The sequence below is a fragment of the Arachis stenosperma genome, chromosome 7, assembly GCF_014773155.1.
Source record: "Arachis stenosperma cultivar V10309 chromosome 7, arast.V10309.gnm1.PFL2, whole genome shotgun sequence".
NCBI classification, from domain to species: domain Eukaryota; kingdom Viridiplantae; phylum Streptophyta; class Magnoliopsida; order Fabales; family Fabaceae; genus Arachis; species Arachis stenosperma.
Genome location: NC_080383.1, coordinates 1297927 through 1312738, shown reverse-complemented (window position 1 = coordinate 1312738; position 14812 = coordinate 1297927). Strand labels below are relative to the sequence as shown.

The 14812-nt window shown below is 33.7% G+C and overlaps 3 protein-coding genes across 4 annotated transcripts; 1 reads left to right on the top strand and 2 right to left on the bottom strand.

Moving 5' to 3' along the window:
* The first annotated feature begins 1815 nt into the window (after nucleotides 1-1815).
* LOC130941295 (GBF-interacting protein 1-like) lies at nucleotides 1816-7013 on the top strand. Its single transcript, XM_057869743.1, has 9 exons — nucleotides 1816-2063; nucleotides 2699-2742; nucleotides 3190-3289; nucleotides 3638-3779; nucleotides 3914-4527; nucleotides 4614-4851; nucleotides 5209-5500; nucleotides 5663-6109; nucleotides 6253-7013. Exons 1-9 carry the CDS (start codon nucleotides 1892-1894, stop codon nucleotides 6541-6543), a joined length of 2340 nt encoding a protein of 779 aa, XP_057725726.1. The 5' UTR covers nucleotides 1816-1891; the 3' UTR covers nucleotides 6544-7013.
* A 208-nt stretch (nucleotides 7014-7221) lies between these two features.
* LOC130941761 (nucleotide-sugar uncharacterized transporter 2) lies at nucleotides 7222-10344 on the bottom strand. Of its 2 annotated transcripts, none has more exons than XM_057870340.1 (7): nucleotides 10048-10344; nucleotides 9410-9561; nucleotides 9110-9318; nucleotides 8751-8844; nucleotides 8444-8610; nucleotides 7980-8150; nucleotides 7222-7775 (listed from the first exon to the last, which is right to left on the bottom strand). In XM_057870340.1, the coding sequence occupies exons 1-7, from the start codon at nucleotides 10124-10126 to the stop codon at nucleotides 7508-7510; spliced, it is 1140 nt and encodes a 379-aa protein (XP_057726323.1). In that variant the 5' UTR covers nucleotides 10127-10344; the 3' UTR covers nucleotides 7222-7507. The 2 variants fall into 2 exon arrangements, with proteins under 2 accessions (XP_057726323.1, XP_057726324.1); XM_057870341.1 differs by having other exon boundaries at nucleotides 9410-9565; nucleotides 10048-10334.
* A 1334-nt stretch (nucleotides 10345-11678) lies between these two features.
* On the bottom strand, nucleotides 11679-14505 carry LOC130941471 (uncharacterized). Its single transcript, XM_057869993.1, has 6 exons — nucleotides 14337-14505; nucleotides 13409-13756; nucleotides 12969-13159; nucleotides 12678-12824; nucleotides 12280-12504; nucleotides 11679-12109 (listed from the first exon to the last, which is right to left on the bottom strand). The coding sequence occupies exons 2-6, from the start codon at nucleotides 13598-13600 to the stop codon at nucleotides 11860-11862; spliced, it is 1005 nt and encodes a 334-aa protein (XP_057725976.1). The 5' UTR covers nucleotides 13601-13756; nucleotides 14337-14505; the 3' UTR covers nucleotides 11679-11859.
* Between the last annotated feature and the right edge of the window lie 307 nt (nucleotides 14506-14812).

Sequence of the window (14812 nt, the reverse complement as noted above, 5' to 3'; positions counted from 1 at the left end):
TTTTAATTGAGTCTCTACATTAATTTTTTTTAATTAAATTTTTTTTAGTAGTAATTGGCTTAATTTTATAGAGACTTAACAAAAAAAAAAATTGGTATATGAATCTAAATAAAAGAAAAAAAGTATAAAGGCCTAATTAAAAATAAAATTTAGTGCAAGGATTCAATTAAAAAGAAAAAAAAATATAGAGACCTAATTGAATCTATAGGACCAACAGGATAATTAAACCAATTAATTATTATATGGATTCACTAATATATATTCTAAGATTTTTATTAATAATTTTTAATATTTTATTTTAATAATACACAATAATTATATTGAATATCAAATTTTACATAATTTTTTATAATAAATTTTTTATTAGTAATTTTATTATGTGTTTTTAAGACATATGTTAATTAAATTCTTATTTTATATATATTATAAGTTTTTAATATATATTTTATATTTTAATATCTATTTGGTAAATAATTTTTTTTAATGTACATATAATATAATTGTGTAGCATATTTAATGAATTTTTAAGAGTGTTTTTATCCAAAATGACAATATGATAACTTATATAATCATTTCAAAAATCTAATGATGCTAGAAATATATACAGATATATATTGACCTATTGGGGTTAGTTTGAAATTAGCTTGAGCTGATTAATTGTATTATTAAATTTTACAACTTTCTTGTCTTTAAATAGGAAAAGAAAAAAAGAAAAAATAATGGATTGAAGATTACGATTGGTATGTGTGTGTATTATGAACATTTATTTTTTATAGTTAATGCATTTAAATATCCATTAGCCCATACGTGCGTAATCGTTCCCGCAAACAATTATAACATGATGGATTCATACAAATGAGTAGATTCATTAATATTGTGGAAGTTATTTTTCAAATTGCAAAAAAGAATTAAAAAGTATGTTCAAATTATTGGGCTAGGGAACCCGAAGTACTAGGTTAGTCCATTCTAACTAAGTCTAATCGGATTAAATTAATTCCAATTCAACTTTTTTATATTGACAATTTTAGTTAAATGTAATAATGATTTTGATAATTTGATGTTATGTGTAAAGCCACTGTCTACATATAAATATACGAATTTTAAATTTTTGTAAGACACAAAACTAAAATATATATAAAATATAAAATATTTTTTAAATAAATTATAATAATATTCTAATATTTTATTAATAATAAAATATAAATTAATTTTTTAATTATATAAAATATTTAAAATATTTTTTATTTTAATAAATAATAATTGAATACTTCGATACTTGATAATATTTAATTATGTCTAAGCATATCTAATAAAAAATATTTTTTATTAAAATATAATAAGATACAAAAGACACTCATACCGCTAAGTATTGTGTTCAAAATGTGTTCGACACAATCAGATCTAAAATGTATCTCAAATATGAATACAATAACTCAGTTAAGTGTTCATACTTCTTACATGCAAAGTGTAATATTAGTGTATTACTCCTTAAAAGATTAATTTAATTTAATTTTTTAAATGTTATATTTTTAGAATTTTTTTGTGAAAAAAGTAAATCACAATGATTTGGTCTATATTTTCTAGTTAAAAATCCTCATTTATTATTATTACTCTAGAGAAGGTTAATATAATTTTTGTTATTTAAATATAATACATTTTTGTGAATTGCTTGGGGAAAAAGTAATATTTCACTACAATTTTCTATAAAATATAAAAAAAATCACAATGATTTGGTCTAACATTTTATGATTTTAGAGTTTATAAAAATAATCATTGATGTTGTGTCCCTTATAAGACACAAACTAAAGACACTATCCCCTTTTCTTCTTCTTGGTGCTTGTGTGTGTTAACACAGCGAAAAACAAAAAAAAAAAAGCATTAGAGAAAAAGGATGAGCGGCGGTGGCGGGTCTTCTAGGGTTCCGATCCCCAACAATGTACGGAAGACCATCCATGACATCAGAGAGATCACCGGAAAACAGCACACCGACGACGAAATCTACGCCGTCCTCCGTGAATGTTCCATGGATCCCAATGAGACCGCTCAGAAGCTTCTCTATTTAGGTTTTCTTCTCTTTCTCTTCTTTTTTTTCAAATTCATTTCTCTTTGTATTTCTTCAATCCCAAATGATAAAAAATGTTACTTTTTACTGTGCCCTCATCTGGGTCTTCCTTTGTTTCCCTTGCGATCCACTGTGATTTCTTATTTTGCGCCTTTTGGCTACCGACCCTTTTTGGTGTTTGTTCTTTATAGTATTTCTGTTGTTAGGGATTTGAAGATAACGGTTTCAAGTTTTAAGCTTTACTAGAGTATTAGCTAAGCCAGTGATTATTGAAGTTGAGCTGGTATTATCATTTTCATGGACGTTTTAATCTCTTTTTGATGTTTTTATTGGTTTGTGGGAACTTTGTTTGGTGCTTTGAATACCAGAAGTTTGGACTTTTGCAACTGTTGAATACGTGTGAACATGATTTAAAACATGGGGTTTGGTGGTATTAGCTTAAGTTCTTAACATGCTATTGTGATTGCTTATATCTCCCTCAGGATCTCAGCTCACGCATTTTCTATTTAGTGGCTGAAGGAGAAGGACTCTGGCTTATAATCATTTATGAATGTTTTAATGGCATTTCTGAGTTTTCTCTGGTTTTAATGTTATTTATGTGAATGGCTTTGTTCATACATTTTGGTTTGTTCACAGATACTTTTCATGAGGTGAGAAGGAGACGTGACAGAAAGAAGGAGGTAACTTTTCTTTTCTGTTGGAAAGTTCTTTACCTTCTTCACTTGTTACTTGCTATGTGATTATATAATTGTGTCTAAGTTGGTTCGTAACTTGTGCTTATGAAAGTTGAGTTGCTGAATCATATTAATATCGAGCCTGAATAGTATATCAGTTGAAATGATGCCTTGATGGACCTCTTATTTGTTTCTTCAGAATTCAGATATCTTGATTGCTACCATTTTGTTGGCTACTGGTTATATACCATGTTTAAAATTTGTTCAATATTATTTGCTGAAGTGTAGAAGATTTGAAGTTATGTGTAATTGCCTGTGTCTGCATTATATACTGTGTTGTGGCCATTGTAGATGTCAAGTTGTTGTAAATGAGTAAATGAGCTTGTACTTTCCCTTATATTCTCTCATATTTATTGTCACCCTTAACTAATTCGAGTTTGTTGATCATTCCAGGGTTTTGGAAGTAGAACCTCTGAGGATTCTCGGTCAAAACAAGGTGGACAAGGGAGGGGGTTAAGGGGTGCTTCAGGGGGCTACACGTCCAATTTTTCTGGTACAACTTCACAACTTTAGTCTCTAATATTACCTCTGTTTTGTCTACGGCCATCCATTTTCAGAAGAGTCACCTGGAAGCTACCGTTGTCTACATGAAAACATAACTTTAGGATATCATCAATTCTTAAAAACTTAGCACAAGCTGATTCTCTAAACATTTTCTTACAATCTTTGATCTGAAACTTTTTCATAATAATGTTTTGATTTTGCTGTTGCAAGATGAAAGAGACCAACTCTCCTACATGTTTTTTTGTATAGAGATCTGTCTTATGTATTAGTTGATCTCCTGCCACTTCTTTTTTATCTCATTAGTTGCGTTACTTTGTTTTGCAAATATCTGTTTTAGATGGCGGTGGCGGTGGCGGTGGGAGGAACCTTGCAATGCGTAGGGAAAATGGAATCAATAACAGTGCAGAGAGAAATCATGCACCCTCATCTCAGCCAGTTTTGCAGAAAACAAAAGCTAATGCAGCATCTCAAGTCACAAGGTTAAGTTGTTCACCTCACCTGATTATTGATGCTAATAGTATTACACCAGTTTCAATATCTTCATTGATACTTTAATATACTCTATTTTGAATCTACATGCATCCTCTTCAAATTTAATTTTCTTCAAGTGCAGAGTTCCTACTAATACAACCCATGGTGCTATTGCTACAAATCAAACCAATGGGAAGTCTGGCAATGGTTCTGGTGGCCAATCTCTTGCAGGGAGTGTTCCAACTGTCCCTAAAAGCAGTTCCACTGATAACAACACCGGCAATCAAGAAAATGTTCAACCCCAAGTTGCTCCTGTTGCTGCAGCTACTTCCCCTATTCAAACCTTTAACTCAGTTACCAGCACTGAGCAAGGAAAGTCACTGTCAAGTTCTGATCAAATTCTCACTTCTGCTGCTGCTGCATCCACTGGTCATACCTCTTCTTTGGATCCTGTACTTGCATCATCTTCCTCCCATAATCCTGGTGTCAGCAGTTCTATTAGTAGGGAAGTTGGGAGTCCCTGGATGTCTGCTGGAACAAATCATGTCAAAGGGAATAAAGTTATTCTTAATGAAGCTAGTAATTTACCTCCCAAGAATGAAAATTCCGTGTCTGTGAATTCTGCAAGCAAAATGAATGCCCCTTATTCGAACAATGTTGAAAACAATCGGTTATTTGAGCCATCTCAAGCCTCAACTGCTTCTCTAAATGGAAACTTGGGGTCATCTTCTAGCTCCAGTAGCCAGCCATCTCTAGGTAAATCTTTTAATTCTATGTTCATAAGTAATTCTTCACTCAATTCTTTCAATATGCTGGTGTATTCACTTCTGTTTCTGAAACAGCTAATGTTTCCGAGGTTCCAACTTCTGATGCTTGTGTGCAATCTTTGGCCGAATTGAGGCAACATGTTACTTTTCCTAATCATTTCCAAGTACCCAAGGCTTTAAAAAGTGGTCTGACATTTGGAAGCTTTGATACCTTGGGTCCAAATGAAACATCTAGCAGTGGAGCTGATGGTGACCATAACCCTTCTCCTGCTCTTGAATCTTCTCTTGGAAGCGACAAAGATGCCATCTCTAGGTTTGTGGTCTAAATGCTTCAATTTTTTTTTGTATAAATCAAATTATATACCTTTTTAAAATGTTGTAGAGATGGTCTGTTATTGGGTCAGCATAGCTTTATTCTTTTGCCAAACTGCTCCATTTAGGTAATTACCATAATATACCTTAATGTCACCACTTTAAAGGTGTAGAGTTTCTCTGTGGAGAAAGTAAATACTTCTTTCATGTCCCTCTGGAAATCCTGGGCTGGGGTATTATTTCTTTTATGAATTGTAATGCTTTTAATTGATCTCTCTATCTCTCTCCAGGTTTATTAACTGAGCCATGGTATGCTCCTTTTAATCTTTGATTTGATGGTATTCATACTTGAATGTAGGGACCAAACTGCATCATTGAGTCAACAAGGGAATCAAGTTGATTTTCAACATTCTTCGTCCTATATGATTGAGAAGACATCTGCTCCACCAGAAGGCAATGCTGTAACTAGCACTGACTTGAAGGTTGATCATCCAAAGCAGGAGGTATTGTTGGCCCCAGAGGGCCATCAAATTCCCAACGTTCAAAGTGCTCAAAACTATTACCAGTCCATCATTTTAGGGAATCAGCAAGTTCAATTTGAGGGAACTGAACCTCAATCTCAAGAAACATCTCGTTTTACTAACTTTGTTGTAAGTTTCTCCATGTTTTAGCTTTGGATTGTAGTGTTACTTTGAGAAATAGAACTTTTTTCTTTTACTGTCAATTGATTGGAATTGCAAAAATGAGTATTTGTTTCCTTTTCCACACATTCCCTTTTCCTTAACCTTCCTCTCGTCCTTTTCAAATTGCAGCCTGCAAGTTCCCAGACCGTCACTAGCCCTAGCCCAACTCCACCTCTGCAGAGCCCTATTCCTGTACCTCCACAATCAGTTTCCCTTTTCAGGCCACCTTACCCGGCCAACTTCTTTCCATATGGCCACTATTACCCTCCAATTTATCTGTCTCCAATACACCAATTTTTAAGCCATAACGGCTTCCCTCAACAGCCATCAGCTGGCAACATGTATCTACCCGCAGCTGCTGCTGCTGCAGCCGGGATCAAATTCCCTCTCCCTCAATTCAAGGCTGGAGCGAACACAGGAAATTCAGCCCATATTGGAATTCCTTCTGGATCTTATATCAACCCTCCTGTTGGATATGCACCTAGTCCAGCCGTTAATGCAGGAAGCTCAGCTGGAAATGAAGATATTTCTGTGTCTCAATTGAAGGAAAACCATATCTATACAACTGCACAACAGGTTAGTTCATTTCCATACCTTCTTTAATGTTTCTGTTTAAGTTTCACGCTCTCTTTCTCGGTGGAGTGGGAGATCATGTTTCATCAGCATTTGTCCAAGTTTTTGGATCTTCTAGTTATTTTGACCCTTTTTTTAAATATCAGAGTGAAGGATCTGCTGTCTGGATACCTGCTCCAGGCCAAGATGTATCAAATTTGCAAGTTAATTCTCTGTACAACCTCACTCCTCAGGGACAACATCTTACATTCCCCCCGCCTCAGGCCAGCCATGGGGCGTATGCAGGCATCTATCCTCCCGGGCAGACGGTAGTTTCGCCTTCAACACTTTTGCAACAGTCTCAGGCTGTGGCTGGGCCTGTTGAAGCTGTAGGACCCCCTTCAGGCTCTTACCATCAGCCTCAGCCTACACAGATCAATTGGAATTCTAATTTTTAGAGTTGAAAAAAAAAATCTCTTGGTGACAATGATGTGTTCAAATCCAAGAAATATGGTCCTGATCTGAAAGTGTAAATAAGAAATGCGGCCAAAAAGAATGAGAAAAAAAAATTAGTACTCTTTTTTGGATGGAGATATTTTGGTGCTAACGATTTTGAAGGGTGCTAGTTGCAGGTTTTTGTTTTTTTAATTTTTGCGCCCCAAGAAGTTTATTTTATCCTTCACATGTTCTTTTGCCCCCTTATATAGAACATTTAGTTGTGGCTATAAGAAAGAGATTCCTAGTGGTGTTATACTAAGCCAAGAGTTTCAATAGAGTAGGGTGAGATTTTACCAATTTTTCCAGTTCTAATGTCTCACCTGTATATTACATTTTGATGATTTGATAGCGGATATTATATTATACAGTTCTATTGCTGTATTAGAATTTGTCACATCTATTTTCTCTATAAACAAAAATTCAAGTTTCATGTCCCCTTTTTATGTTTAGAATGTGCTTTGCTTGGGTTGAATGAGAGTTCTAACATGCCCTTTTGAATTATTGTTTATGCACTGAGAAATTTGCATTTTATGATCATAGCACTTTCTATAGGTTGGTTTCTTTGTTTCTTTCAGTATAGGCTTCTTTCTTTCTTTTATTATTCTCTGGATTCACAATCATGAATTTATGTACTAATATTGATCAAATTGTATTTTGTTGAGAACTATCTTGCTTACCAATTTTCAACATCTGTCAAGTTTCAAACATTAATTATAGAAAATCAAGTTACCATATGATACAAGTGTGATGTAACACACTCTTCAAGAAATAAAAAATAAAGAAAACTACTCTTGGTAGACATAAACCTAACACATGTTTCAAGTTTTAATGATTAAATCTTTGCAACTAAGGCCGTCTATACAACAAAAATGAGACAGAATCTGGTTTAAATGTTGCTCCCAAACGATTGATTATCTATCTGTCTTAGACAACAATGCTTGTACTATTTACATTCAAGTCTGTGCTGCCTTCACCAACAGATTTTGTTATAACCTGCTTTGGAAGCTGCTTGGTGTTATCCTTAGATTCTTGCAAGTTGAGTGTTGTGTAGACTGACATTCCAGTGAGAGCAACAACAGCACCTCCAATGCTCACAATCCCAGGATCTGAGTTGAATATCAGATACCCTCCAAGAAGAATCACACATGTTTTGAACTGTCCTAACACAACATGTGTGGTAGCTGAAGTGGCCCTGCATCAAAGTGTGGAATTAGCCCTATTTAATTTACTTTTCAGTTTTCCATCATAGAATTACTCATGACATGTTCTGTGGTTTGCGTGACGCTCAAGGTTCTTGCATAGCACATATAATATCGTTTAATCTATATAGTCGATCTAATCTAAACAAAAAAGTGGTATGCTGTTATTATTGTAAGAGAAGAAAAGGTAGTCTCACCCTAATGCCAATGCACCTGACCACTGCAAGAGAAAACCAAGAAGAGCAGATATCAAGATTGCAGTTGAGTTGTTTACATCCCACTGAAAGGATAGGACTCCTGGAGGATCTATCCATGGCATCAATGCCCCTAGGAAGAAAACTGTCACTGGGGTTGTCTTCCACATCAACCTACCATAAAAAAGGTTTTTTTAAGTCCAAGTATTTTGGCAAATGATAAGTGTTAGAGGAAATAATTAGAACTGGAAATTAACTAGAGCTAGTTAGATATTAACATTTAGTTACATATGAGCTTTTACAAAATTGAAACTGTCAGTAGTCAATTGTTATTGTATTGATTGATGGGTGTAACTAACTCTTAGCTATATGTAACTGATTCTAACTAATTTCTAATTCCAGTTATATGCGCTAACAATAACATCGTTATGCCATGGAAAAATTGGTTAGTGACGACAAGTGCTTACGCCAGGGCAGTCCAATTTCCTTGCTGTTGTAGACTAGACCATAAAATCTTATTTATGGCACTTGGTATTATCCATGCAATTGCAACCAGAGCACCAAATAAATTGAACTCTAAATCTGTTACAGTTGCAACTGCTACACCTACTGATACCACAGCCAAAGCCAAGACCTGAATCATTACAATTACAAGATAAGTGCAAATAAAGAAAAAATAAAGAGAAGGGGTTGGTGTACTAGACCCCTTTTTAGCATATTTGAAGGGCTTTGCTAAAGAGAAACAAAAGAAAAAGCAGCAGCATTATTCCTTACCTTTTTAAAAGAAATTGTCTTCCCAAAAAGTACAAACTCAGCAAGAACAATTGTTGGGGTGACAGCAATTTTAGCCATTTGGTAGAAACCAATACTGCATGATGAGATGACTATTCAGTAAACAGAAAAAAGTTACAAATCATTCACGAGTTTAATTTATATGCACTGACAACTATCAGGTGTCCACACATGGGGAAAAAATGATTTCCTTTTCAGATAGTGAGGATATTTGATTAGATGTAAGTGTAAAAACTCTTTTATATGCACATTATATAGAAATTAAACTCCTATTTTACTATGTCACCAAAAAAACTCCTATTTTACTATGAAAAGTGTTATAGAACAAAGAGGTGTTGGACCTGTTATACTTGAGGCTAGTGTTGGCAAGGCCAGAGGCAAAGGCCATTACAACACCTAATGCAAATAGAGAAGAGAATGGAGTTGTTTTTGATGGAGGTGACACAGGAAGCACTGATAGTGCCTTGAAAATTGCAAGGAGAACCCATGCTGTGATGTAGTGAACAAATGTGAGGAATATTGGGAACTTGAATCCAACTTTCCCCATCACCTGTTAACAGAAATTTCCTTCAATGAATAATAGTTCATCATCACATCATGAATTACTTGCAAGAAAAGAAAACGAAGCAAATCGTGCTGACCAATTTGTTTGCCATGATGATCCCAACAGCAACCATGAAGTTGAAGGACAATGCAACCACCGGTCCACAGTATCTTTGCTGTTGGCGCTTCGCTCCTTCGGAGGTTCGGAGCTCATTGTAGAGAGAAGCTCTGAGCTCTTCCAGTGCTCTACCTGACTATCAGAACTGACATTAGTCTTAAGAGTGAAGAGGACAACAATTCTAATACATATAATGTTCTTAAGAACAATGATGTTGCCATCAAGTGATTTATGTCATATTTATGCATGTCTCTGAAAGATTATTGAAGATGGTATCCAATTTAGGAATTTGAAAATTAGAACATCATAAGAGATTTCAGAAAATGGACATTATCAGTTCAATCCAAAAATGGGAATTGATATCACAAAGGAAATTAAAATGTATATTACAAAATTATAACTTAAGACTGTCTATTAGATGGACTTTTGAACAAGAAAAATGAAATCTCACACAGAATGATCAAGGAAAGAACAATGTTAAAATGATTTGAAATCTATACATAGCAAAATTCAGGATAGAATTTCAGAAAATCAAGAATACAAGAATGGAGAGGTAAAAGTACTTGTTTGCATGCAATGAAACTTAAGTGCAGTGATATCTAAGAACTAAGAAGAGACCTGCTTCTCCTGCATCACTATCTTTTCGTTTGATGAGTTTTCTTCCCTCTTCTCTCCACAGCAAATCAAACCACCCCATACCAATCTGGACTATTCATCACATATTTGTTCAAATATTGAGGACCCTTTGTGTTACACTTGTGTTACCAATTACATATAAAGAAGTTATTAAAATAGAAAGACAGAGGGGGAAAAAATAAATTAAAGGGTCACATTAATATGAATGAATAGGCCAAGATGCTTAAAACACAATCAATGCAAAAGGGTATCTTCAAAACCAGATTTTTTTCATTCTTCAAGGAGGTGTTTTCTCAATAGCATGAAAGAAGAAAAAAGAAAAAGAAAAAAAATTAATAAAGAGAATAAAGGGAAAAAGTGGAAGAAGCTAAGAGAAAAAATTGCTTTGTGTTACATGAGAGAATATTGTATTTGATCTGACTTCCAACTATATAATGACACGTGTCCTTGTTTCAAGTATAGTTAGAGATTGGTGTAACTGTTGATTTACGGGGAAGTTAAGGTAACATCATGAAAATATTGTTATTATGATTAGGAAACAGTCAAGAACACATGTAGCAACAACCATATGAAGTGCTCTTATATTAGGTGAGATTGACTTGATAGCAAATCTTTCGTTTGTGATATAAGATATCAATCAATATATTATATGTATTATGTATCATATCATATATCAGATATCATAACTAAAATATGATACAAAACTTTTATCTTACTCTAACTGCATTGCCAATATTTCAGTTATCACACCAACTAGTTGTTGGTGTTAACCGTTATTCACTAAATATTATGCATGCTAAGTTTTTTTCTTTCTATAACTAAAATACAAGTATAATTTCTTGATTTAATTCTATAGTTTAATCTTTTTTGCATTGATTATATAAATTAGTAAATAGTTAAAAATTAAACACTAATTCTAATATATGGGGCAAATGAAATGTCCAATATAATACTAAAAGAAAATTTGTCAAGAATAAAGTTCTAAATGGTGGCTTTCAAGTTGGATGATCAATCATATACCATAATGCTTTATTATTTTTGTTTCATTCCCTTAATTAAATTTTCTTTGATTGGTATGCTACTTTAGACTAAACATCTATTTATGGGAATGGATGATTAGATGCTGTCATGCTGCTATTCCAAGAAATGGAATTTGCACAGTACTATCGACCATCACAAGTTTTTGTTTTTCTGAACTTTCTCACACTTTATCAACCTCTAAAGCCTAAAATGATGTCTAATATAATAATGCCATATCCTTTTTTTTTTCTGTTTGGATAGTGGGGACAGATACTGCACATTTTACAATTAAAAATTTAAAATATCCAAATTCATAGTTTCAGCCCATAAGTCCACTCATTCATGTTAGGTATGGCTGGTAGCTTTCCTACTATAGTGTATATTATTATATTAAATTTTAGTCCATTCAATTATTTGCTATATTGGTGAATGCAATCAGTATTGTCCTCACTGTCTCTTTTTAGCCTAATACCTCTGATTTTTTTTTTTTAAGTTATTTTTCTTTTAAAGTTGTCCATAAGGTCAATATCCATTGTTTGCATAGCTGCAGAATTGATTCCTTCCTTATCCATATCCATACTATAATGAATTCAGAAAATTTAAGCCCTGTAGAAATTACAATGAACAATACCAAGGAACATGATTACATCAATACTAAATCATTCAAAGAAAATGTTAGTGTGGTCCTATTTAACTTTGAACACATCAAATCCAATTACAATGTAATTTTCCAGTTAAAAAAGGTGGTTTCACAACAACTAATGGAAACAAAATTCACTTCTCCTGGAATGGATGCTCAAAATAATCATTTTCCTTAACAACGACATCGATATCAGCATCAGCATGTAGTTTTTTTGCATCTAAGCTTCTTGGGGTCATAGCTGCTAATTTCATTTCATACTCAGCAACTTCTCTTCTGATTCTATCAGTTGCCATGATTTTCTGAGATATTTGTTCAAAACCTTGGTGGATGCTAGTGAGGAGCCTATAAATCTGCCTCCCTGTAGCATCCTTCTTCGCTTCCCTGCAGAGAAAAAAAGAGAAAGAAATTCCTTATTACCTACCTTTAATAAAAAGTAACAAAATTAGGCCCTTTGTCTTCATTTTATTTTCTTGTGTGCACTCTGCATGTAATATGCCCTAGCACACCTGTGTGGATGTTTCGATACGCATGCGATGATCAAATGTTCATACCTAAAGACAATTTCATCAGCAACAGCATATGTCCGATGCAAGCGTTCTTGGATAGAGTTACTGTCTAATTGAACCTCTCTAGTTTCTTTCAAGATACGCTCAATGTCAGCATCCTGTTTGCGACTATTTTTTGTTATCTCTTTTATTTTTTCAGTGTATGATTTCCTCGATGATGATTTTGGCTGCTTTGCAAGATCAGCAGAGAGCTTTGATTGCTCTTCCTCCCTAGAGAAACACAATATTCATGTTTAAAAAGTATTCATTGAAAGGTAATCAACAAGGATTGAATTAGAAGAAACTTTTTAACATTCCAAAGCCAATCTATTTTACTGTTCTCTGAAGAATCTTTTATTCAGTTCAGTTGTACAAAGTAAAATGAAGAATTCTTGAATACATACCTCTTTCTAATTTCGGATAGAATGAGCTGTTCTTCCTGTTGACATTCTCGCAACTTTTCGAGCATTTCTTGTAAATCTGGATTACTTGAATATAAAGAGTCCTCGAGACTTCTCTTCTTCTCTTCCAAACTTTTTCTTACTGGATCCCTGCAAAATGTATTGAAATTCGGTGAAGTGAACAATTTGTCCTATGCTGTGACTATGCTGACCTGGAATCAAAGTAAACCCTGAATACACAGTACTAACTGAAGCTAAAATGATCTAGTATTTCATATGAATATGTTTACTCACCACTCTGACTCCAACTTCAAAAGGTTATGTCTTTTGGCTTGTAGTTGTTCATTCAACTGGTCGGCATAGAAGTCAATGGAGTGTTGCTTATCAAATGCCATTTCTGATACTGATGTCATCACTTCCAATTCTTGTTCAAGAAGCTCTAGTTCAGAAATTCTTGAAGCCACGTCATCTATGAGTGCTTTTTCCTGATTTATAAGCTTATTAGTTATTTAGTTTCACATGCCATTCTATATCTCCATATTTCACATCTATTGACATGTTCAGATCAAGAAATGAAACAGCTGGATCATACAATTCCTTCATCTAAACATCAACTACCCAACAAAAGATAGAAAAATAGGAAACAGGGGAGAGGGGGGAATCCCCAAACTGGGTCATATTCAGTTGGAATTAAGTTAAGAAAAGCATGTAACAATTTCTTTTGTGAAAGTTACCTTTTGTTTCAAGACATTCATATCTCCACCATCTTTAACATGAGGACCACTTTCTTCATTTCCAAATGAAACTCTTCCATTGTCAGGTACTTCAACCGAATCCACTTCATTTAATATACAATTTTCTTCATCCCTGCTACAACCATCCACCATGCTTGAGGAGGATTCACCGGAAGCAGGTGTTACATCCATTTCCTCTACCTAATCCATTGTTGAGTACTCGAGTCCATAACGGATCTTCTCAAATTATCCTTTTAGATTTCTTCAAGCACTAATCTTTCTAAGGTCAGCAGCACTTCCAAATTTCAATAACTCCAAAATATTCTCCCCGTCAGATGGATACAGAAACTGCCACAGACAACAGATGCATTCCATTCTTAGCCATAAATCCATAACATAGCAATAAAAAAAATCTAAGAAGATGAAAGGTTAGCACAAAGGGTTTAGATCATGTCCACAAGATGAAGTTTTAGTAGTAATTTAATGCACTAAAGTTACATTTGATAGAATGATTAGATGATTTCAAATCATAAATACGGATGATTATGGATCAACAATCCAAAAACATTCCAAGCTCATGCTTTAAAATCTCAGTCCTATCCTACCAACAATCATTGCAAAACTCCTCCACACTAAAAAATGTTTAGAATCTCAAATGAATTTCTTTTTCTAGGGGAAAAAAAAAGTATAAAAAATCTCAAAATGAAGAGTTCATTGTTGTTGAATAATCTTTATCACTCTCATATAATTGCAGAGATCACAACTAATAATATTACTGAACAGGGATGAATAAAGCAAGATTCATCAGAGATACCAATTACAATAGAGAAATTCAAAATCTCATCTTTGCTTATTTTCCCATACTTTCTCAGCTTTTGAACACCAACCCAGAAGAAAAAAAAAAAAAAGCATCAAATTCCTCAAGTACCTTGTGGAAGCTGAAATCTCCAATGCAACCGCTTAGCAGCTGAAATCTCTACAGAGTAGCACTTGCGATTCTTCCACGCCCCCTCTGTGCGAGGGTGTGTTGTTCTTGCTGTTTTGGATGAAAAGGTTCAAGCTTTGAATTAGGGGTTCTACAGTTCAACACTTTCTAGTTCATGTGGAAAACGGTGTCGTATATCCCAAAGTTATTTTTGTTTTCATCTTGTTTTTTAGGACTTTATTTTTTTTTCTATTTGACAAATAAAAAAAACAATTTGATGTATGGTGTAAAGCTGTGCTAAATGAATATTTGAGAGATTAATTTTGATCCATTAATATATGTATAGTTATTAATCACTTATTTTAAAAGAAATTTATGTAAAAATTATTTAAATTAACAATTGTTTAGAATCTTTTTCAAAACTTATTTTAAGGCACATATGCATAATTAAAATTAGCTTCACTTACTTTAATGTAAAA

Bases quoted from the DNA above. Each gene is read 5' to 3' on its own strand.
- LOC130941295 (XM_057869743.1), top strand. From the start codon at position 1,892: ATGAGCGGCGGTGGCGGGTCTTCTAGGGTTCCGATCCCCAACAATGTA. The intron at 2,743-3,189 runs GTAACTTTTCTT...TGATCATTCCAG, and splicing joins GACGTGACAGAAAGAAGGAG to GGTTTTGGAAGTAGAACCTC. The intron at 3,290-3,637 runs GTACAACTTCAC...TATCTGTTTTAG, and splicing joins CTACACGTCCAATTTTTCTG to ATGGCGGTGGCGGTGGCGGT.
- LOC130941761 (XM_057870340.1), bottom strand. From the start codon at position 10,126: ATGGGGTGGTTTGATTTGCTGTGGAGAGAAGAGGGAAGAAAACTCATC. The intron at 9,562-10,047 runs GTCTCTTCTTAG...TCTGATAGTCAG, and splicing joins TAGTGATGCAGGAGAAGCAG to GTAGAGCACTGGAAGAGCTC. The intron at 8,151-8,443 runs GTAAGCACTTGT...TTTTTATGGTAG, and splicing joins GGAAATTGGACTGCCCTGGC to GTTGATGTGGAAGACAACCC.
- LOC130941471 (XM_057869993.1), bottom strand. From the start codon at position 13,600: ATGGATGTAACACCTGCTTCCGGTGAATCCTCCTCAAGCATGGTGGAT. The intron at 12,825-12,968 runs GTGAGTAAACAT...TACATTTTGCAG, and splicing joins TTGAAGTTGGAGTCAGAGTG to GGATCCAGTAAGAAAAAGTT. The intron at 12,110-12,279 runs GTATGAACATTT...TTTTCTCTGCAG, and splicing joins GCTGATGAAATTGTCTTTAG to GGAAGCGAAGAAGGATGCTA.